Source organism: Podarcis filfolensis, assembly GCF_964270895.1.
Source record: "Podarcis filfolensis genome assembly, chromosome: 8".
Classification (NCBI taxonomy): Eukaryota; Metazoa; Chordata; class Lepidosauria; order Squamata; family Lacertidae; genus Podarcis; species Podarcis filfolensis.
The window spans coordinates 83,042,831-83,065,663 of NC_139611.1; the positions used below are offsets into that span (position 1 = coordinate 83,042,831).

Consider the following 22,833-nt stretch of genomic DNA (forward strand, 5'->3'; position numbering starts at 1 on the left):
GAAAGCAGATGGGATTGCGAGGAAGCACAGAAAGATGGAGAAAGATACCCCCCCCACTGCAAGCTCTTATTTTCATAGTAGAATCTTATAATGATAGAGATGGGAGGTACCTCCAAGGGCCATCTAGCCTGACCCCCTGAAATCAGAGGCGTAGGAAGGGGGGCAGACTGCCCTGGGTGTCATCACTAAGGGGGTGACATTCGGCGCGACTCCCAAGCCTACCCTGAGCCATCAATGGGGGGACTGACAAAATAAATTTGCACCCGGTACCACCTGACCTTGCTACGCCTCTGCCTGCAATGCAGAAATCTCAGCTGAAGCCCCCCTGACAGATGGCCACCTAACCTCTGCTTAAAAACCTCCAAGGAAGGAGAGTCCACAACCTCCAGTGGGGGACTGTTCCACCGTCAAGCAGCTCTTACTGTCTGAAAGTTCCACCTGATTTTTATTCGGAATCTCCTTTCTTGAATCTCTTGGTCCGATTCTCCCCTCTGGAGCATCTCGCTCCACTTCCATGTCGCAGCATTTGGAAGATGGCTCTGAGCCGCCTCTTCTCCAGGCTAAACATGCCCAGCTCCTTCAACCGTTCCTCATCAGGCCTGCTTTCCAGACCCTTGATCATCTTGGTTGCCCTCCTCTGCACACCTTCCAGCATGTCAACATCCTTACTAAACTGAGGTGCCCAGAACTGGACACCGGACTTCCAACCAACCCACCCCTCCCACTTTTTATTTTAACCTTCTCATATCTGACTTGTTCTGTTGTTGTGGAGTTCGGATGATTGGCAGCTGCCAGCTACTTATTGTACGAGCAAAGCATTTTGCAGGAGAGCCTCTGTTTAAGATGCCAGTTAAAGCCTCTTCATTTTTATTGTTCATTTTTATTTGCTGATGGAGAACAAGCCACTTTTATTTTTATTGCCTTCTTATTGTGCGTTCGCAGTTATTTGTACTATCAGGGCAGTCATACTGTGACTCCTCTTTCGGGGCATCAAAAGGCAGCCGCTCTCCCCCAGATGCAACCAAGGTCAAGGCCCCGTGTGTGAGAGTCCTTCTCGTGCAATATTTCGGCAGGTCCAGAGGGAAGAGAGGAGGAACAGCTGCTCAGGGTGTGAGCCTGACCTTCTTCTCTGCCTCAGCGGCGCAGGGACTGCGAAATCCCCTCTGCTGCTGAATGGCTAAAGATACACAAACGCCTTTGAGCTGGAAGCAGCACACCAGGCAGACAGCAGAACACAGCAACCACCGCAAGCCAAGAGGCTCAGTGCGCCTCTGATGGGTCACCATGTGCAGCTGGGGGAGGTCCATGCGCCACAACATCTGCAGGTTCAAGAGACGGTGATGGGTTGAGCTAGCTCCGCTGGGCTTTAAAAGCGCTCGCTATACAGTGGTACCTCAGGTTACAGGCGCTTCAGGTTACAAACACTTCAGGTTACAGACTCCGCTAACCCAGAAATAGTACCTTGGGTTAAGAACTTTGCTTCAGGATGAGAACAGAAATCGCGCAGCAGCGATGCAGTGGCGGCGGGAGGCCCCATGAGCTAAAGTGGTACCTCAGGTTTAGAACAGTTTCAGGTTAAGAACGGACCCCCGGAACGAATTAAGTTCTTAACCTGAGGTACCACTGTACATCATTCCGCAGGGCCTGCAAGACAGAGCTGTTCCGCCTGGCCTTTGGTCCCTCCCCTTATGGTTTTGATCTATGGGCTACTTTTAAAATGAGGCTGCATTTTAAATTGCATCTTAACCTGTATTTTAAATTGTTTTCTCTCTTTTTTTCCTATTATGTTTTTATTGTAATTTTACTGGTGTTAGCCGCCCTGAGCCCAGCTCTGGCCGGTGAGCGGGGTATAACTTTTTTTTTTTAATCATACCCTCCAACCTTTCTCCGATGAAAATAGGGGCGTCTCATTCCATAATGATATTTTTAGTGTTTATAACCCACACATCTTACCCTGTTGCCCCAGCCACTCTGGGCAGCTTCCGACATATATCAAAACATAACAAAACATTAAAAGAAAAAACCCTCTCCCTATACAGGATTGTCTTCAGACAGCTCGGGAGTCAAATAACTCCGTACCCTCCAACGTTTCTCCAGTGAAAATGGGGACGTCCTAAGGAACAGCAGGATCAAATCAGAAACCGGGACAGCTTATCTAAATGAGGGACGTCCTGGAAAATAGGGAAACTTGGAGGATTGGCAAAATATTTTGGGAAGTGGTTTCCGTGACCTCTGCGCATTTGGACACCTTGGGGATGCGGGTGGCGCTGTGGGTTAAACCACAGAGCCTAGGACTTGCCAATCAGAAGGTCGGTGGTTTGAATCCCCGTGACGGGGTGAGCTCCCATTGCTTAGTCCCTGCTCCTGCCAACCTAGCAGTTCGAAAGCATGTCAAAAGTGCAAGTAGATAAATAGGAACCGCTCCCACAGGAAGGTAAACGGTGTTTCGTGCGTTGTTCTGGTTCGCTAGAAGCGGCTTAGTCCTGCTGGCCACATGACCCGGAAGCTGTACGCCGGCTCCCTCGGCCAATAAAGCGAGATGAGCGCCACAACCCCAGAGTCGGCCACGACTGGACCTAATGGTCAGGGGTCCCTTTACCTTTACCTTTAAAGACGCCGTAACCAAATGATGTGGTTCCTGAGATCAAGGAGCAGGTTTCTGTCAGTTTTTGGGTACGGTGGGATGCAATTTTGAATCGACAGCAGACGGCACCTTCTAAAAATGCATTGAGCAATGCTGGGTACAAGGTTGCTCGTGCGCGTATGAGAGAGAAATGTCTCCATCGATAGCTACAAGTCATGAAAACTCAAAGTGGAACCTTCAGCTTCAGAGACAGTCTATCTTTGAATCCTGGATTCTGGGGAGCAAGGAACGCATGCAGGTGGTTCTTGCCTTCCTGCTCTGCTTCTGCGCCTTCCCCAGAAGTATTTTATGGAGAGCAGGATCTTAGATTAGATGGGACTCTCTGGTCTGATCCACTAAGGCTCCTTTTGCCCCGATTCCTGCCCTTCTGGCTGCCTTGACAGAGGGGTAGGGTTGCCAATGTCACACACACTCTCTCCTTTTCTGCCCTGAAAACAAACAGCCCCAGATTGTCTGCATGTTGGGTCATTGTCAAAGCCAATGGAGCATTAATTCATTTTTTTTATTGTGGCAAACACAGGGATCAAAGATGCCCTTTGTGCTTGTATGAGAGTGGCGGAAAATCTTCCCTGTGTGACAGAGAGCCTCTCCACACTGGTTTTTTTTTTTTTAATTGTGGGTGTAATTCTGAGGTATGTTCTTCCTGCTGCATTCATGGTAGACATTATGGATTGATGTTATTATTAATTTTTGCATTTATATGCCGCCCTATACCCTGAGGTCTTAGCATATGTTGTTCTGCCATGCTACCCCAGTGCTGCCACACATTTAGCAGAGGACCCCTAAGGTAAAGGACCCCTGGACGGTTAAGTCCAGTCAAAGGCGACTATGGGGTTGCGGCGCTCATCTCGCATTCAGGCCAAGGGAGCCGGCGTTTGTCCACAGACAGCTGTCCGGGTTATGTGGCCGGCATGACTAAACCGCTTCTGGCCCAATGGGACACAGTGATGGAAACCAGAGCACATGGAAACGCCGTTTACCTTCCCGCCGGAGTGGTACCTATTTATCTACTTGCACTGGCGTGCTTTTGAACTGCTAGGTTGGCAGGAGCTGGGACCGAGCAACGGGAGCTCACCTTATTGTGGGGATTCGAACTGCAGACCTTCTGACCGGCAAGCCCAAGAGGCTCGGTGGTTTAGACCACAGCGCCACCCGCGTCTCTGTGGAGGACTACTATTCCTCTTCCAGAGCAACGATTCCCAAGGCCCCCTGGGAAGAGGGATGGTTTGTTAAACTGCTCTTGGAATAGGGGTGTCTCTCAGCACCCTTAACACACTACAGCTCCCAGTATATTTTTTGGAGGGAATCCATCAGTGTTTAAAATGGCATCGCAGCACCCTAAGAAGGATGAAAAGGCGCCATTTTGGCTGGATCCTTTACCTTTAGGGACGCGGGTGGCGCTGTGGGTTAAACCACAGAACCTAGGACTTGCCCATCAGAAGGTCGGCGGTTCGAATCCATGCGACGGGGTGAGCTCCCGTTGCTCGGTCCCTTCTTCTGCCAACCTAGCAGCTCGAAAGCACCTCAAAGTGCAAGTAGATAAACAGGTACCGCTCCGGCGGGAAGGTAAACGGTGTTTCCTTGTGCTGCTCTGGTTCGCCAGAAGCGGCTTAGTCATGCTGGGCACATGACCTGGAAGCTGTACGCTGGCTCCCTCGGCCAATAAAGCGAGACGAGCGCCGCAACCCCAGAGTCATCCACGACTGGACCTAACGGTCAGGGGTCCCTTTACCTTTAGGCAGGCTCTTTTTAGGGCGTGTGACGACCGGGCGAACCAAGCATGCCATGCTTTCCCTCCTGCCTCTTCCCCCAAGTCTTTTGCAATCTCCTCCCCAAACAAACCCCATTCCATCCTCCTGGGTCACATCCTTGAGCTATTTATAAACTGCTTCTCTCTCCCTCCCTGCCTTGAGACTTCCAGCTGTCGCTCTGCCAAGGCGGCGGCGATTGCATCTCTCCCCGAGCATCTCTTGGCTTCATCTTTCCGTCGCCATGTGAGGAAATCGCTTTCGAGATCCTCGAGGGCTATCTGTTTCCCCAAACACCAAATCTCTGAGACGTCGTTGCCGCCGCCGGTTGAGTCACCCGGTTGACGCCAAGTGCTGAGGTCACCTGACCCTCCTCGCCGGGTCACGTGACCTCACCACCCCACCAGTTGGTCGCACAGTTTATTTTAAGGCATGCGCTCAGGCCTCTGGTGGTGCGCAGGGCCTTCTCTGAGAAACCTCTGAGTCATGCTACCCTTGCCCAGAGTTGGCATTGCTGTATAAGGGAAGCTCTGGCCCGCTATTAATATGACCGAGGCCAACGCCTTGGTGGGCTGGAGGCCATAGCAGGTGGGCTCGAAAATGCCACATTATTTCCCCGCTTCTTGCTCATCCAAAGGACCATCTGCCAGAGGGTAGCTAAGGCACGAAAATAAACGTGAGCGCATCTGCCTGCGTTATGTGGGGTTGATGAGCCTCTGCCAACCTGGTGCCCTCCATATTTTATTTTATTTTTGGATGACAATGCCCACGGAACCAGACTTTCCTAAAGGAATGGAAGAAGTTTTCGACCGGAAAGCAGTTGTAATCCATTGACGTCGCTTGTAGGGTTAAAATAAGTTTTGTAAGGAGTAATTTATAAATTATTGTGAGGAGAATGAAGAATAGATGTCTCGGAAATGTGAGTTTATAGCCGTAGCTATAGAAACAAAACGCATAATTAGAAAGGCTTTAGAAAACCGTCAGCCGAGGTTGAAAGAAGTCTGAGGCGGTGATAGCCCAAAAATTCGAAATGATGCTTAAAAGGATGTTATGTTGGAAAATGTGTGTAAAAACGAATAAAAATTATTTATTAGACAATGCCCATCCGACCTCGGCCAGGGCGCTAGGTTTATTTTATTTTTGTTTATTGTGTTTATATCTCACCTTTTTCTCCAAGGAGATCAAGGTGGTGGGTGGGGCGTGTTTCTGCCCCTCATTTTCTCCCCACAACAACCCTGTGAGGTAGGTTAGGTGAAGAGATGCGGCGGCTTGCCCAAGGTCTCGCCCAGTGAGCTTCACGACCAAGTGGGGGATTCGAACTCTGGTCTCCCAGGTTGTAGTGTGACACTCCAGCCACTACACCCATGGGCTCTCTTTTTCCCCAATTATTTTTTTATTTGCATTTTCAAATAACTGTTGATCTAAATTCTCTGGCTTTTCAGCAGCTGTGCCACACAGAGCCAGCCCTATCGTTAGGCAAAGTGAGGCAGGGGAGAGACAGAAGGAAGGAGAGGGGTGGCAAAGTGTGGATGTGAGCCATTATGATTAATTATTTTTTTTATTAAGTACAAATTAGAAAACATACATATTTACAACAAAAGAAAATACAAAAGAAAAAGAAAATACATATAACCAAGGGAAAAAAATTAGAGAGTACTTTGTCTCTTTTCATATTTACAGCTATTTATACCTCTATAAAATGCTATTCACAACAAAGGAGTGAAATGGTAGGTAAGATATCAGAAAAAAAGAACAAAGAAAAAATAAAGAAGTAAAAGAAAAAGATCATAGGTGAAATTTTTTTTAAAGTAGATAAGTATTCACTATACATAGTCGTTTCTCATCTATATTTATATTCAATTGTATAATTTCATCTTGTCCTTCTCTACCTTAAATAAAGTGTTGTTTTTTTAAAAAGACTTCCACCGCTTGCCTCACACGTTTTTAATAATCCGTTCGTCAGGTCCTCTGTTCTTCATATTTTCCCTTTGGCTTTCCTTAATCTCTCATTTTGTATTTTTTATATTACGCACAAGATTATTCTAAACACAACCATTATTATTATTAATTAGATTTATATGCTGCCCTTCATCAAAAGATCTCAGGGTGGTTTACAAGATAAAAACATAATATAAAAGCACACATAAATAGTTAAAACAGAAACGATGAAACAATAACCTCCCCCCCCACCAAAACCAGATTTTAAAGGCTGTAGAATATTAATCAGCCAAAGGTCTGGTTGAAGAGGAACTTTTTTGCCTTGCGCCTAAAGAAATGTAATAAAGATTTGAAATTTTGAAATGTAGAATTGAAATGTACAGGCTGTTCTCTTTTGAAAGAAAACTCTATGAAAATGATGTACAGATGGTATATTACACCAGTACAGATAGCAAAAATGTATAAAATCGGGTCAAACAAATGTTGGAAATGTAAAGAAAAAGAAGGGACTTTTTATCATATGTGGTGGGAATGTAGAGAAGTTTAAAAAAAATTGGGAAATGATATACAATGAATTGAAAAAAATGTTTAAAATGACATTTGTAAAAAAAAGCCAGAAGCGGTTTTGTTAGGGATTGTAGGACAAGACCAGCCAAGAAAAACAAAGAATCTATTTATGTATGCTACAACAGCGGCAAGAATCTTGATAGCACAAGGATGGAAGAATGAGGAAAACCCAACGAAAGAACAGCGGCAAGAAAAATTGATGAGCTACGCAGAGCTGGCTAAATTGACATACAAACTGTGTGATAAGGACAACTGTGACTTTAAGGAAGAATGGGAACTTTTTCAAATTATCTAAAAAACAAAACAAAATGAACTGGACTCCTTGGCAGGTCTTGAATAAACATCCAGAAATTTATTGGTCGATTATATGATAGATAAGGCAAGGATATGTATAATTTTATAACATGCAGAGAATAATATCTGCAGAGAAATCAGAGAGAGGAGATGAGGGAAGTCGCTTTTTGGGGGGGAAGGGAGGGATGGAAGGGAGGGGGAAAGGGGAAAAATATGTATGTGCTTATATGGTCTGATAATTTGTTATGTTGAAATTGCTTCATTAATTATTATTTTTTTAAAAAAAGAAATGTAATGAAGGCACAAGGCCAGACTCCCTGGGGAGAGGATTCCACAGACAGGGAGCCACCGCAGAAAAGGCCCTGTTCTTGTTTTGCCACCCTCTGGACCTCACACAGAGGAGGCACACAAAGAAGGGCCTCGGATTATAGAATTGTAGACTTGGCAGATATCCCAAGGTCATCCCACCGCAATGCAGGTGTCTTGGCTAAAGCAGGTGGCCATCCAGCCTCTCCTTTAAAACCCTCCTAGCTACCCTACTGCCCTTCCGGGCGTCTCTTCTTTCCCCTCCCTGCCTCCCCGAAAAATAATTTGCTTTTCTGTCCCACCAGCGGAGCCAGTCACCTCCAGGCTGAAAGCTCTGCGGCTGCAACGGGACGATTTCGAGATCCTCAAAGTGATTGGACGGGGAGCCTTCAGCGAGGTGAGAAGGGCTGGGGTTTTTTTGGGGGGTGGCTCTCTCTGCTACCAGCTGCCCTTGGTACTAGACGGCCAGCGGGGCAAACTTTTCAATAGTCCAGGTGAAAACAACATTGAAATATTGGGCCCTTCCTGGTGACCCTAGGGCAGCCTCGGCCAACCTGGTGCCCTTCAGATATAATAATAATAATAATAATAATAATAATAATAATAATAATTATTATTATTATTATTATTATTATTATTATTATTATTATTATTATACCCCGCCTATCTGGCTGAGTTTCCCCAGCTACTCTGGGCAGCTCCCAATCAAGTGTTAAAAACAGCACAGCATTAAATATTAAAAACTCCCTAAATAGGGCTGCCTTCAGATGTCCTTTAAAGATAGGATAGCTGTTTATTTCCTTCACATCTGAAGGGAGGGTGTTCCACAGGGTGGGCGCCACCACCGAGAAGGCCCTCTGTCTGGTTCCCTGTAACTTGGCTTCTCACAATGAGGGAAACGCCAGAAGGCCCTCAGTGCTGGACCTCAGTGTCCCGGCTGAACGATGGGGCTGGAGACCCTCCTTCAGGTATACTGGGCCGAGGCCATTTAGGGCTTTCAAGGTCAGCACCAACACTTTGAATTGTGCTTGGAAACGTACTGGGAGCCAATGCAGATCTCTCAGGACCAGTGGTCTCGGCGGCTGCTCCCAGTCACCAGTCTAGCTGCTGCATTCTGGATTACTGTATTTTTCGCCCCATAGGACGCACCGGCCCATAGGACGCACCAAGTTTTTTTGGGGGGGAAATAAAGAAAAAAAAATTTATTTCCCCCCCAGGCGCTGGTGGGGCCGGCAGCGGGGAGACGCACTGTGCCTCCCAGCTGTCCCCGGAGCTTGCAGGGCAGGCAGCGGGGAGAAGCGCTCTTCTCCCCACCGCCTGCCTGCAGACCAGGTCCGGGGACAGCGGGAAGACGCGCTGCGCCTCCCAGCTGTCCCCGGAGCTTGCGGGGCTGGCGGCGGGGAGAAGCACTTTTCTCCCCACCGCCCGCCTGCAGAACAGGTCCGGGGACAGCGGGAAGACGCGCTGCGCCTCCCCGCTGTCCCCGGAGCTTGCGGGGCTGGCGGCGGGGAGAAGCACGCGTCTCCCCGCCGTCAGCCTCCAAACCACATCGGGAGACAGCGGGATGGCGCCGTTCCGCCTCCCCGCTGTCCCCCGACCTTGTGGGGCTGGCGCTGCGGCTCTCCTGAAGCCTGGAGAGCGAGAGGGGTCGGTGCACACCAACCCCTCTCGCTCTCCAGGCTTCAGGGAAAGCCTGCATTCGCCCCATAGGACACACACACATTTCCCCTTCATTTTTGGAGGGGAAAAAGTGCGTCCTATAGGGCGAAAAATACGGTAGTTGTAGTTTCCGGGTCACCTTCAAAGGTAGCCCCACGTAGAGCGCATGGCAGTAGTCCAAGCGGGAGATAAGTAGAGCATGCACCACTCTGGCAAGACAGTCTGCGGGCAGGGAGGGTCTTAGCCTGGGTACTATAACTCCCATCAGCCAGCCTGGCTAAGGCTGGCTTGGGGCAAAGTTCCGGCAGAGACGGCTCCTCATGGTGCTACAATTCCCAGAGCAGTTCAACAATCTGTCCCTCTTCATGGGTCGCCCTGGGAACTGTAGCTCTGCAAAGGGAATAGAGGCCCCTTGACAATGCTCTGCACCCTCAGCAAACTAAAGCTCCCATAATTCTTTGGGGGAAGCCATGACTGTTTTTGAGTGGTTTCCCCAGTTGGGCTGCGTATACATAAAATAATAATACAGTGGTACCTCAGGTTACATACGCTTCAGGTTACATACGCTTCAGGTTACAGACTCCGCTAACCCAGAAATAGTGCTTCAGGTTAAGAACTTTGCTTCAGGATAAGAACAGAAATTGTGCTCCGGCAGCGGGAGGCCCCATTAGCTAAAGTGGTGCTTCAGGTTAAGAACAGTTTCAGGTTAAGAACGGACCTCCGAAACGAATTAAGTACTTAACCCGAGGTACCACTGTAATAATAATAAATATAATAATAATGATGATGATGATGATGATGATGATGATGCATGGTGCAACTGTGTCCCAGGTATGTCAGTCCAGCCCCTTCTTCAACACACAGACTCCCACCCCCTATTTTACCTGCACAGGTAGCGGTCGTGAAGCTGAAGAGGACATCCCAGGTGTACGCCATGAAGATAATGAATAAATGGGACATGTTGAAGCGGGTTGAGGTGGGTATGGCAAGCTGCACCCTCCAGACCCTGTGGGTGGTTTGGCTTTTATAGGTCAACACCAGCTCTTTGGATGGTACCCAAAAACAGTGGGATTCTCAGGTGACTTGTCATGGACTGGTTGGACTGGTTGGAATGGTGAGAGGAACCAATTGGGGAACCCCCAAGGATGAAGGCTCAGAGCCAGGGGAGTAGTGGTGGGACGACAATGAGCGGTCGGAGAGAGAAGAGGGAGCAGACTGGGAGATGGTGGTGTCGGAAGCTGAAGAGAGGACAGGACTTAGTGAGCAGGGAGAGTCTGTGGCAGAGAGCAGTTCAGAATCAGAGGCAGAAGCAGAGGCCAAGAGACAGAGATGAGTCTGGCTGGGGAAGAGTCATCGGTGTCTCCCTCTCCTGCTGCAACAAGCTCCCTGTCTTTACTCACAGAACCAGAAGAGAGATGAAAAGGGTGGAGGGGAGGTTGACGGCATGCAGACACAGTCTCCGATTGCTTGGGAAAACCCTGGAGAGGAGGCGATTTACACTAGCGGCCAAAATTGTGGAAACCTTTTGGAAAAAGTGTATTTCCAAGGTTTGATGGCTCGTAACACCCGATTGGCTCTCTAAACACTCACTCCCATGGGCTACCTTCAGATGAAGGAAAGCTTCTGCATATCAACCTAAGCAAGTTGTGCTTCCTTTTTCTGGTTTTTTGGAATAACTTTTAATAGAATAGAGGGACGCGGGTGGCGCTGTGGGTTAAACCACAGAGCCTAGGACTTGCTGATCAGAAGGATGGCGGTTCAAATCCCCATGACAGGGTGAGCTCCTGTTGCTCGGTCCATGTTCCTGCCAACCTAGCAGTTCAAAAGCACGTCAGAGTGCAAGTAGATTAATAGGTACCACTCCGGCAGGAAGGTAAATGGCGTTTCCGTACGTTGCTCTGGTTCGCCAGAAGCGGCTTAGTCCTGCTGGCCACATGACCCGGAAGCTGTACCCCGGCTCCCTCGGCCAATAAAGCGAGATGAGCGCCGCAACCCCAGAGTTGTCCAAGACTGGACCTAATGGTCAGGGGTACCTTTACCTTTAATAGAATACAGATAATTGAACAAACTTTGTTGCGTTACATTCTTCATTAAATTATCCTTCCATTGATATATAATGTTATGGCATTACTCCAATAAAAAAATGGTGTTATGAGCCATCAAACCACAGAAAGACACTTTTCCCAAAAGGTTTCCACAATTTCGGCCACTGTGGGGAGGCAGGACTTTGAGTCTCGGTAACTGATCCATATGGCAAGACTTACCGTGAATGAGCCACTATGCTCTTTAGGCCTGACCCTCCGACCAAGTCAGTGCAGATCATGTTCTTGCCAATAAGGAGTTAACTCCAACTTGCACAGTGTGATTTACTGCTGGTTCGCTCCTGGCCTGACCCACAGAAGTGCAGCACTTTCACAGTAGGGATTATTTCAGTTCACATGGGGGTGTCATTTTATAAACCACAGAGCCTAGGACTTGCCGATCAGAAGGTCGGTGGTTCGAATCCCCACGACGGGGTGAGCTCCCGTTGCTCGGTCCCTGCTCCTGCCAACCTAGCAGTTTGAAAGCACGTCAAAGTGCAAGTAGATAAATAGGTACCGCTCTGGGAGGAGAATTGGGGCCTCCTACTAACTCTCAGCACTCTCCACAAACTACAACTCCCAGAATTCTTCTGGGGGGAAACCTCAGGTGGCACTGTGGTCTAAACCACTGAGCCCAGGGCTTGCCGATCAGAAGGTCGGCGGTTCAAATCCCCGTGATGGGGTGAGCTCCCGTCGTTCGGTCCCAGCTCCTGCCAACCTAGCAGTTCGAAAGCACATCAAAGTGCAAGTAGATAAATAGGTACCGCTTTATAGCGGGAAGGTAAACGGCGTTTCCGTGTGCTGCGCTGGTGCTGGCTCGCCAGAGCAGCTTCGTCACGCTGGCCACGTGACCCGGAAGTGTCTGCGGACAGCGCTGGCTCCCGGCCTCTAGAGTGAGATGAGCGCACAACCCTAGAGTCTGTCAAGACTGGCCCGTACGGGCAAGGGTACCTTTACCTTTACCAGCGGGAAGGTAAACAGTGTTTCTGTGCGCTGCTGGCCACATGATCCGTAAGCTGTACGCTGGCTCCCTCGGCCAATAAAGCAAGATGAGTGCCGCAACCCTAGAGTCGGCCACTACTGGACCTAATGGTCAGGGGTCCCTTTACCTTTACCTATGCTTAGCTACCCAAAGAAGATATGAAATTAGATGGTATAACAAATAATTGTGTACTGAATTGAGAAAATAAATCGATTTCGCTGCTGTGCCCATCAGGTTTCCTGCTTCCGAGAGGAGCGGGATGTGTTGGTTAATGGAGACAAGCGCTGGATTACGCAGCTGCACTTTGCTTTCCAAGACGAGAATTACCTGGTGAGTCATCATCATCGTTTATCTGTAGGCCGGCTTTCCATGGATAAAGCCACACTCAGGACTGCTTACAACACGAAAAGACTTACAAAAATACATCATAAGCAGTACATAAAAATGTTTTGAAACATGCATGAACAAAATTAAGCGCCGTATTTTTTGCTCTATAAGACGCACCCGACCATAAGGCGCACCTAGTTTTAGAGGAGGAGAACAAGAAGAAAAAAAATTCTCTCCCTCTCTGCTCAGCGCCTCTCCAGCAAAGCGGGAGGAGAAACGGAAGGGGCTCTGTTTCTCCTCCCGCTTTGCTGAAGGGGTGCTGCGCAGAGAGGGAAAGCTGCGCAGCGCCTCTCCAGCGAAGCGAAGCCAGGAGAGCAAGAGGGATCAGTGCGCACCCATCCCTCTTGCTCTCCTGGCTTCAGCGAAAGCAACACGAAGCCTCCTGGACCTAACGGTCAGGGGTCCCTTTACCTTTACATTGATTATTGACTTCATTTTATGGATCAATGGTCCCATTAGACAGTAAAATTCGTGTTAAATTGCTGTTTTAGGGGGTGTTTTTCCACCGTCTGGAATGGATCAATCCATTTTCCATTACTTTCAATGGGAAAGTCCGCTTCAGGTTAAGAACGCTTCAGGTTAAGAACGGAATTCCGGAACCAATTAAGTACATAACCTGAGAAACCACTGTATTGGCGAAACAAATAACCCAAAGCAATACCCCACCCCAATAACCTGTAGGCATCCTGAGCCCCAAACTGGCAAACGATTCTTCCATTGCAGGGAGTTGGTCTAGATGACCCCTTTTGTCCCCTCCAAGTCTACGTTTCTGTGACACAACCAAAACAGTCCCTTGTGCAGCCTCAGCTTTTGTAGCTGGAGTCAGTCCGCTGAGGGCTCCGCCCTCCCCAGTCAGGTGGGAAGAGGCTAGCAAATCAGGGAGCAGGTCTTGCACGACTCACAGCCAATATGGGGCTGCTGAGTATGACATAAGAACCGAAGAAGACGCAGTGGAGATCCATTTGGCCCAGTGCTCTGTCTCTGACAGTGGGCAGCCGGGACTCCGGCGGCCAGATCACTGGCAGGACACGGGAGCCTGGGCTCAGCCCCGGAGTCCAGTTTTTCAACAAGAAAGTCAGGACAGAAGCAACAACAGGAAGGGGAGATCTGGACATGGGTGCCTTTCCTTCCTCGCTGGATTATGTCCAGCCCACACAGGTCTGGAATTAAGAGCCTCCACTTCAAAAGGGAAGCCGTCCTCTGGTTTCGAAACAAAGCGCTGACGTTTGCCATCCCTTCTAGTTTGCTCCAGATCCGGCGGTATTCTGCCCCCAAATGACCACCACCGACAAATTTGTTCTCTCCGGAGTTTAGCCTTTTAGGGTGTTGGTGGGCATGCGAGTTAGCAGGGAGTCTGCGCTTTGTGGTTTGGGGATGTCTGGAGTGAGTCGAGACGTTTTGTTTTTTAATTCAGAGGGGAAAGGGAGGAGTGGTGATAGACGGCCCCTCTGGCGGCTACATCGCTTTCGCCGTGAGCTGTGAGGCAAAGAAGCTTTTTGCAGACCGAAGGCTCATCAAATGCATCATCTTATCCTCACGATGGCCAACCTGATGCCCCATATAGGAAACCCACAAGGAATAATAATAATAATAATAATAATAATAATAATAATAATAATAATTTATTATTTATACCCCGCCCATCTGGCTGGGCTTCCCCAGCCACTCTGGGCGGCTTTCAACAAAATATTAAAACACAGAAATGCATCAAACATTAAAAGCTTCCCTAAACAGGGCTGCCTTCAGATGTCTTCTAAAAGTAAGATAGTTGTTTATTTCCTTGACATCTGAAGGGAGGGTGTTCCACAAGGCAGGTGCCACTACCGAAAAGGCCCTCTGCCTGGTTCCCTGTAACTTGGCTTCTCGCAGTGAGGGAACCGGCAGAAGGAAGACCTGAGCACGACAGCCCTCTCCTCGGAAAATTGTATGCAGAGGCATATTTTGCCCCCCTCGGTGGAGGCAGTACGTAGTTTCAGTTTAGTAAAACTGTAGCCTGCCCTGAGCTTTCAGGACACAAAGGCTAAACAGAGAACGGCACATTCTACAAGAGAAGAACGGAGCCCTTCAAATTCGCACGGTGGCCTTCGCTAAGTCGGTATAGTTAGTGTTTACCTCAGCTTCTCCATCTGCAGTATGGGGATAATAATAATACTATCTTGCCTTGTAGGGTTGTTTAAAGACAGCTGGGGAAAATAGTAGTAAATAAAATAAAATAAAAATAATAACTAGGCTTGGACAGAACTTCTTTACTGACTCCAGGTGTGGGCATCAGTCTGACACAGAGTGTAAGCCCCAGCCCACTCGCCAGAGTTTTTTTGGGCTTCATAGAATCATAGAGCTGGAAGGGACCCTGAAGCTCATCTAGTCCACCCCCTGCAATGCAGGAATATGCAGCTTCCCCATACAGGGATCGAACCTGCAACCTTGGCGTTATCAGCACCACGCTCTAACCAACTGAACTATCCTGAGATTCGAAACCCTGGACTCAACTACATTAGTAAAAAATATAATGTTATAAATGCGTTATTACAACGTGACACCAGATGGCGCTGTAGAGCTAAGATAGGAACTCTATGAAATTTTCCATTGTGGGCTTTAAAATGTGTGTTTTTTCCTCAGAGCATTTTTTTATAACTTTGTAGATGCAGTCTCTGTCTCTGGTTGTGGCAGCTTGTGGAGGGACTTTGAGTTTTCGGGTCCCAAACAGCAGTTGACGTTGCGATAAACGATACCCCAGTCTTTGCCATCCTGGTGCCCTCTGGCTGTTTTGGACTACAATTCCCATCAGCCAGAGGTTGTCAGGTTGGAAAACACTGGTCTATGAGAACACGGCTGCCTAAAAAGGTGGAATTGGTGCTGTATCTTAATCTTTCTCAACTCCATCCATCTGTAGTATCTGGTGATGGACTACTATGTTGGGGGAGACCTCTTGACGCTGCTGAGCAAATTTGGGGACCGCATCCCGATGGAGATGGCTCGCTTCTACCTGGCCGAGATGGTGATGGCCATAGACTCAATACACCGGATAGGTTACGTACACAGGTAGGTGGAGCAGGCAGGTGGGGGTCTCGTGGGGGGAAGGGCCAAGAAAGAGCACTCTAGGCTAGGCCCCAGGAAACTCCGGCCCGGGGTCTGAATGTGGCCCCCTAGCCCTCTTTATGTGGCCCTCAGGACTCTCCCTAGGCCTCACCGTAACCAGCTCAGCTTTGCACCCAGAAAGCTTTTGACTGGCTAGACTGGTGTTTGCAAAGTGGGCGATACCATCCCCTGGGGGGCGCTGGAATGATCCAGGGGGCAGTCGTAGTATCAGGTGCAATTGGGGGAGGGCATTGAATAAAAAGGAGGAGGCAGTGGAAACATAAAGGAAGAAAAGGAGAGGAGAAAAAATTGAAAAACCATTTAATCTATTGTGTAATGACACTTCTTCTTTTCCTTTGGCGATCATTCGTAGCCGATTCAGATTGTCTTCCGTAAACACGGTTTTAACAGTGAGTCCGTAAGTGACTGTGGAGGCCAGTTCTGGATCCACATGTCCTTCCACAGTGGGGACATAGGTTTCCAGGCGGGAGTTGATCACGGTGTGGATCTGCCAAGCGTGCCTTCCTCTTAGCACATTTCTGCCTTGCGTTCTGAGTTCGAGTGTCTTCAAAGTCCATGACGCCTTTGGCAAAGGCTGTTCTCCAAGTGGAACGCTTGCAGGCCAGTGTTTCCCAGTTATCAGTGTTTATATTACATTTTTTAGCTTTGCCTTTAGAGAGTCTTTAAACCTCTTTTGTTGACCACCGGCATTACGCTTTCCAGTTCTAAGTTCGGAATGACACTTACCAGCTGGTGGGGTACCATTGCAGGATGGCAGCAACACCCTCCCCCCCCCCCCAGATCTGGCCATTGCATTGAAAGCGAGGGGATTTTCTGGGCTTGGGGAAACCCTTTTCGGCTTCAGCCTGGCCTGGGAAATGGATCACAGCTTGCCTGCCTCTGTGGCCAATGGCAGGCGGACTGTGGCGACGACCCAGCCCCTGGGGCAGACCGGACTATGCGTGGGTAGTTTGGGCTGGCTGGGGGTCAGTTTCTGGGCCTCAGTTCCTCCAACCTGTGAAATGGGTGCAAGAAGGAGGCCGGCCGGACGGAAGAAAGGAAAGATCAAGCTGCACTTGTTAACTTATTTTTCAAGACGTCGTAGGTAGAAATATAGATACGTAAAAGAAGGCAGATTTGTCACAGCTCAAAGAAGTAGATTTCCAAGGGGGTTGAGTAATTTTTTGGGGAACCTCTGGGCTAGAACATGCCCTCGATCTCTGCTCATGCATCTTGCTTGCCTAGATAGAGGAAAGAGCAGGGGTCCCCAAACTAAGGTCCGCGTGCCAGATAAGGCCCGAGGGACTCGTTTATCCGGCCTGCGGCGACCCTCACTGCCTGCTCTTACCCGTGCTGCGCAGCTGCCCACTTCCTGGTCGGAAGAGCCCCAGAAATAGCTTGTTCACATGCACAAGTGTTATTTGCGCATGCACAAGCGTTATTTCCCGTGCACATCCGGGTCGGACGAGACCCGTGCACATGCGCACAAGCTATTTCCGGTGCTCCTCTGACCCGGAAGTGCACCGGAAATAGCGTGTGTGCCTGCGTATGGGCACGCACTCCCCCGTCCTTCAGCCCAATGCACAATCAGCACTGGAGACCCCGATCCAAGGCGCGGTAAGTTTGCTGACCCCTGGGATAGAGGGTTCGAGTCTGCATCCTATTGCCCCCTCCCTGCACCCATTCACCCACCTCCCCACCCCAGCCCAATCAGTCACCCTAATTCCCAGCTCTGCGCTCCAGAATGGGCAGAACTCGAACCCGGCACTGGGGCTTTCTCCTTGGAGTTCCACGCCGATTTGCCGCCAGCTCCTCAAACCCCCAAATCCCTTCTCCTTTGCCCATCGCCGTGTTCAAAGAAGCAGAATATTGGAGGCAGAATGTGTGGGGTGTGTGTTGGGGGGAGAGATCAACCCCCTCCCACTTTCTTGCTTTTGCCTCTGGAATCTCTGGCCTATAATCCCCTTGCAAAGCAAACTCTTTCGGTTTGCCGGTCTCCGCCAGTCTCTCCCCGCCCCCCTTCCTGACTCTGCAGCCTGCTCCAGAGGGGGCAGAGGAACGTCTATGGGGTCAGGAGGGGTTGTGGGGTGGGGAGGACCAGGCAAGAATTCCAGAGTCTTTGTGACTCGCCCGCCTCCCCGCCCCCAGCTGCTGGGTCCATGAGGCCGGCCGGCGCCCCCCTCGCACACAGAGCTCCTCCACGAGCCAAAACAGCCATAAATGTTGTCCTAGATTCATAATCGCCTAATTCATCTCAGGCTGCGCAAGACAAGCTGGGCTTCCCTCCAAACCACATGAGCGGCCGAGGCTTGGGAATGCAGAGGGGCCTGCCGGTGGGGTGGGGGCAGAGCGAGGGAGGGGCGCTGGGGGGTATTGAGGGTGGAGGGACTTTCAAAGGAGGAATCCCCCAAGCAATGGAGACCCCCGACAGAGGCTTCTAGGGACCCAGTTAAATCTTGGGACCCTAACGGAGAATGCCCCACATTGTAGACAGGGTCTTTCCAGTGGTGACCTCCGGAGCTCCCTCTCCAGGACGTTCCTGTGCCTCCACTTTGTCTGCTTTGGGGAGAAATCTTGAGATGTTTTTCTTCTTTGGAATCCCAATCTTCGATTTATTCATTGCAACAGGGAACTGACTGCCACTGCTCATGGTTTTGGGGAGGGGAGGTGGTCAGGAAAGACCCCCAAAGAACCACCTCCTGTGTGCCTAAATAGCCCCAAATGCTGCTGATAAAACAAAGCAGGAGGTCTTAATTTGGGCCCCAGCTGTGGACCGAAATGCCCTGTGGAGCATCGGATGGCACTGCCTCTGAGCATGTGCAGAGCTTCCTTCTTTTGCTGTTCAGTAACCATGAGCAGTGCTGTATAGTTAAAGCCATAGCTGTCAACTTTTCCCTTTTCTTGCGAGGAATCCTATTCAGAATAAGGGAATTTCCCTTAAAAAGGGGGAAGCGTTGACAGCTATGGTTAAAGCTATGGCTTTCCCAGTAGTGATGTATGGAAGTGAGAGCTGGACCCTAAAGAAGGCTGATTGCCGAAGAATGGATGCTTTTGAATTCTGGTGCTGGAGGAGACTCTTGAGAGTCCCATGGACTGCAAGAAGATCAAACCTCTCCATTCTGAAGGAAATCAGCCCTGAGTGCTCACTGGAAGGACAGATCCTGAAGCTGAGGCTCCAGTACTTTGGCCACCTCATGAGAATAGAAGACACCCTGGAAAAGACCCTGATGTTGGGAAAGATGGAGGGCACAAGGAGAAGGGGACGACAGAGGACGAGATGGAGGGATAGTGTTCTCGAAGCTACCAGCATGAGTTTGACCAAACTGCGGGAGGCAGTGGAAGACAGGAGTGCCTGGTGTGCTCTGGTCCAGGGGGTCACGAAGAGTCGGACACGACTAAACAACACCAACAAACCATGAGCAACTATCTGGCTGCCTTTGAGGAGGGACTGAGCCCCTCTCTACTTCCCCCACTCCTCGTTTCAGTTTCCCAGTCTCCAGACTTTCTCACTTATCTCTTTCCACTCCCCAACAGAGACATCAAACCAGACAACATCCTCCTGGACCGATGCGGACATATCCGGCTGGGGGATTTTGGCTCCTGCCTCAAGCTCCGCAAAGACGGGATGGTGAGACTTGAATTGGGGGTGGGGGCGATTGGGGACAGGGAACCAGGCACAGGGCCTTCTTGGTAGTGGCACCCGCTCTGTGGAACACCCACCCGTCAGATGTCAAACAGATGAATAGCTACACAACTTTTTGAAGACATCTGAAGGCAGCCCTGTATAAGGAAGTTGTTAATGTTTGATGTGTATTGTGTTTTTATTATGTTGAAAGCTGCCCAGTGTGGCTGGGGCAACCCTATCAGATGGGCAGTGTGGTGTTGTATTATTATTATTATTATTATTATTATTATTATTATTCAGCCTGCCTTTAGAGGCAAACTGACATAATTAATTTGCCCTTTCTGAAACAATACAAAAACTGAAACATGGACACCCTCAGAAATTTGCACTTCTTTGAATTTTTCAGGGCAGTTCTCCAGCTAATAATAATAATTATTATTATTTTTATGCCCCACCCATCTGGCTGGGTTTCCCCAGCCCCTCTGGGCGGCTCCCAACAGAATATTATAAACACGATAAAATATCAAACATTAAAAACTTCCCTAAACTGGGCTGCCTTCAGAGGTCTTCTAAAAGCCAGCTAGTTGCTTGACATTTCCTTGACATTTGGTGGGAGGGCGTTCCACAGGGCAGGTGCCACCACCAAGAAGGCCCTCTGCCTGGTTCCCTGTAACCTCACTTCTCACACTGAGGGAACCGCCAGAAGGCCCTCGGGGCTGGACCTCAGTGTCCAGGCTGAACGATGGGGGTGGAGATGCTCCTTCAGGTATTCTGGGCCTTTGAGGCCGTTTAGGGCTTTAAAGGTCAGCACCAACACTTTGAATTGTGCTTGGAAACATGTGCCAAAATGCACATAGCTAGGGCAAAGCGTGTACAGTGGTACCTTGGGTTACAGATGCTTCAGGTTACAGACACTTCAGGTTACAGACTCCGCTAACCCAGGAATATTACTTTGGGTTAAAAACTTTGCTTCAGGATGAGAACAGAAATTGTGCTCCAGCGGCGCAGCGGCAGCAGGAGGCCCCATTAGCTAAAGTGGTACCTCAGGTTAAGAACAGTTTCAGGTTAAGAATGGACCTCCAGAACGAATTAAGTTCTTAACCTGCGGTACCACTGTAAGTGGAAAACCCCTACTCCAGCAAAAAAACACAAAAAACCAGCACACAAATACGTGTTCTGTGTGTGGCAGGTCTGCTCAACAATAGCTGTGGGCACCCCAGATTACCTCTCCCCCGAGATCCTGCAAGCGGTGGAAGATGGTGCTCACTCCTACGGCACAGAGTGCGACTGGTGGTCCCTCGGCGTCTTCGCCTACGAGATGTTCTTCGGCCACACTCCTTTCTTTGCCGACTCCGTGGTGGAGACGTACGGAAAGATAATCCATTTCAAAGTAAGTGAGGGGCAGAGGTCTGCGGGTCTGTGTGGGTTTGCCTCTCCAGACAGAGAATCGGGGCCCAGATCTCTCCCTGGGTGCCCTTGCCGATTGTCAAAACTCCCCTTTCCGAAGGAGCACTTCCGGTTCCCTCCGTCGGTTCCCGACGTCCCTCCCGAAGCTCTGGCCTTGATCGAAGGGCTCATCTGCCCCCGGGAGATGCGGCTGGGGCGCAACGGAGTCCGGGACTTCCAGGAGCACCCCTTCTTTGTGGGCGTGGACTGGGACTCACTGCGGGACTGCGTGCCATCGTTCGTGCCCGAATTTGCCAACGCCACGGACACCTGCAACTTCGACGTGGTGGATGACTGTCTCACTGACATGGTGAGCGGGGGAGGGGTACGTGACTTTTTATTTGTCCCCCCTACTCCCAATTCCTCTCCCCCCTAAGTGCCAGTTCATCTGAGAAACACTGTTTGGGTAACTGTGGACTCCATGGATGAGATAGTTTTACAGAGGTGTCCCTTCCTTGTCCCGCTCTTCAGACAATAATTTCCATTGCTTTGCTCATTTCAAAATGTGGCGAGCCAGCCCTACTGGGTATGGGGCAGTGGGGGGGGGTTCATGTTCATTCTCCTAGGTGGGGCCCCAGAGAACCACCCCAGAGTCCTGCCCTGACCTTGGCAGTTTACGACAGCTAAAACACAATCTTCGCACACTTGGCTGAGTGTCAGACCTAATGACTACAGCAGCTCATCCCCAGTAGGTCTTAGAAGAGTTTGGATTTTTTTCTTACCCCTTGAATCAGTTGCCGAGACTAAAATTAGGGTTGCCATATGTCTGGGAAAATCTGTACGTATGGCAACCCACGTTGGCAGTGTCGTTTTTGCCACTTTTCCTGAAAAATTGCTCAGAAACGTCAATTTTGTGTGTGATTTCCGCCAAAAAACAACTTTGTCCCCCCGCCACAAAGCTTTTGTGTCCGGATTTTTTTTTGAAATATGGCAACCCTACTCGAAGTTCCTATCTCACCACTGCCATCTAAGTCACCTCCCCTCCATGGGTTTTCCCCAAGCAATCAGAGACTATGCCTGCCTGCAGCCAACCTCTCCTACACTCTTTTCATGCCTCTCCTGGTTCTGGGAGACAAGTGGGGAGAGGAGCTTGATGCATGAGGGGTGGGAAACACCTGTGATACTTCGCCAGCCAGACTCATCTCTGCCTCTTGGCCCCCTTCCTCTCCTGCCACTGATTCTGTTTTTTTTAATAATATATTTATTAAGGCTTTAGGAATTTATATAAAATAGAAAAAAAGAACAAAAAATAAGAACAATAAAAATACATACAAACCAAACAGAACACATACAACTACAAGTATAATTTCAATCCCTTATATTCATAAAACTTACTTTCCCGACCTCCTCATACCTCCCCTTTCTGTATTCCATTCTCTAATTAAGTCAATTCAGCAAATCCTTCCCCTAATTTCTGTATAATTTTTAACCTTTCTTTTCTTAATCACATAATCATTACAGCTTTTAACCACTTAATTTCTGAATCAACATCGTTCTAGCCTTCAATAATTTTACAATGTTTCCTAAGATAGTCCTTAAATTTCTTCCAATCTTCTTCCGCCGTCTCTTTTCCCTGGTCTCGGATTCTGCCAGTCATTTCTGCCAGTCCCATATAGTCTATAACTTTCATCTGCCATTCTTCCACGGTGGGTAGATCTTCTGTCTTCCAATACTTTGCGATGAGTATTCTTGCTGCTGTTGTAGCATACACTCTCCTGCCACTGATTCTGGACTGCTCTCTGCCACAGACTCACCCCGCTCACTGAGCCCTGTTCCCTCTTCCGCTTCCAACACCTCCTCTTTCCCATCTATATGTGGGTTTTCTTTTATTTGTTTTTTATCTTATATTTTGGAAATGTACATCCAGTTTCCCCCCTTTAAATTTCTTGGGGCCCCCCAAGAGAGTGGGGCCCTAAGCTATACCTTGTTTAGCTTAAATAGTGGTACCTCTAGTTACGGACTTAATTCGTTCCGGAGGTCCGTTCTTAACATGAAACTGTTCTTAACTAGAGGCGTGCTTTCACTAATAGGGCCTCTTGCTGCCGCTGCGCTGCCGGCACACAATTTTCGTTCTCATC

At 49.2% G+C, this 22,833-nt stretch overlaps 1 protein-coding gene across 11 annotated transcripts in view; it reads left to right on the forward strand.

The window, feature by feature from the left end:
• Positions 1–22,833, forward strand: part of DMPK (DM1 protein kinase) — a 52,816-nt gene that overhangs the window by 18,954 nt on the left and 11,029 nt on the right. For 6 of the 11 annotated variants that reach the window (XM_083627102.1, XM_083627099.1, XM_083627097.1 and 3 more), the window contains exons 2-8: positions 7,803–7,894; positions 10,049–10,132; positions 12,454–12,549; positions 15,500–15,648; positions 19,219–19,312; positions 20,499–20,699; positions 20,817–21,080. In XM_083627102.1, coding sequence (XP_083483228.1) covers positions 7,803–7,894; positions 10,049–10,132; positions 12,454–12,549; positions 15,500–15,648; positions 19,219–19,312; positions 20,499–20,699; positions 20,817–21,080 — 980 coding nt within the window. The remainder of the gene's footprint in view (positions 1–7,802; positions 7,895–10,048; positions 10,133–12,453; positions 12,550–15,499; positions 15,649–19,218; positions 19,313–20,498; positions 20,700–20,816; positions 21,081–22,833) is intronic. The other 5 variants (XM_083627101.1, XM_083627105.1, XM_083627096.1 and 2 more) reach the window with 1 other exon arrangement.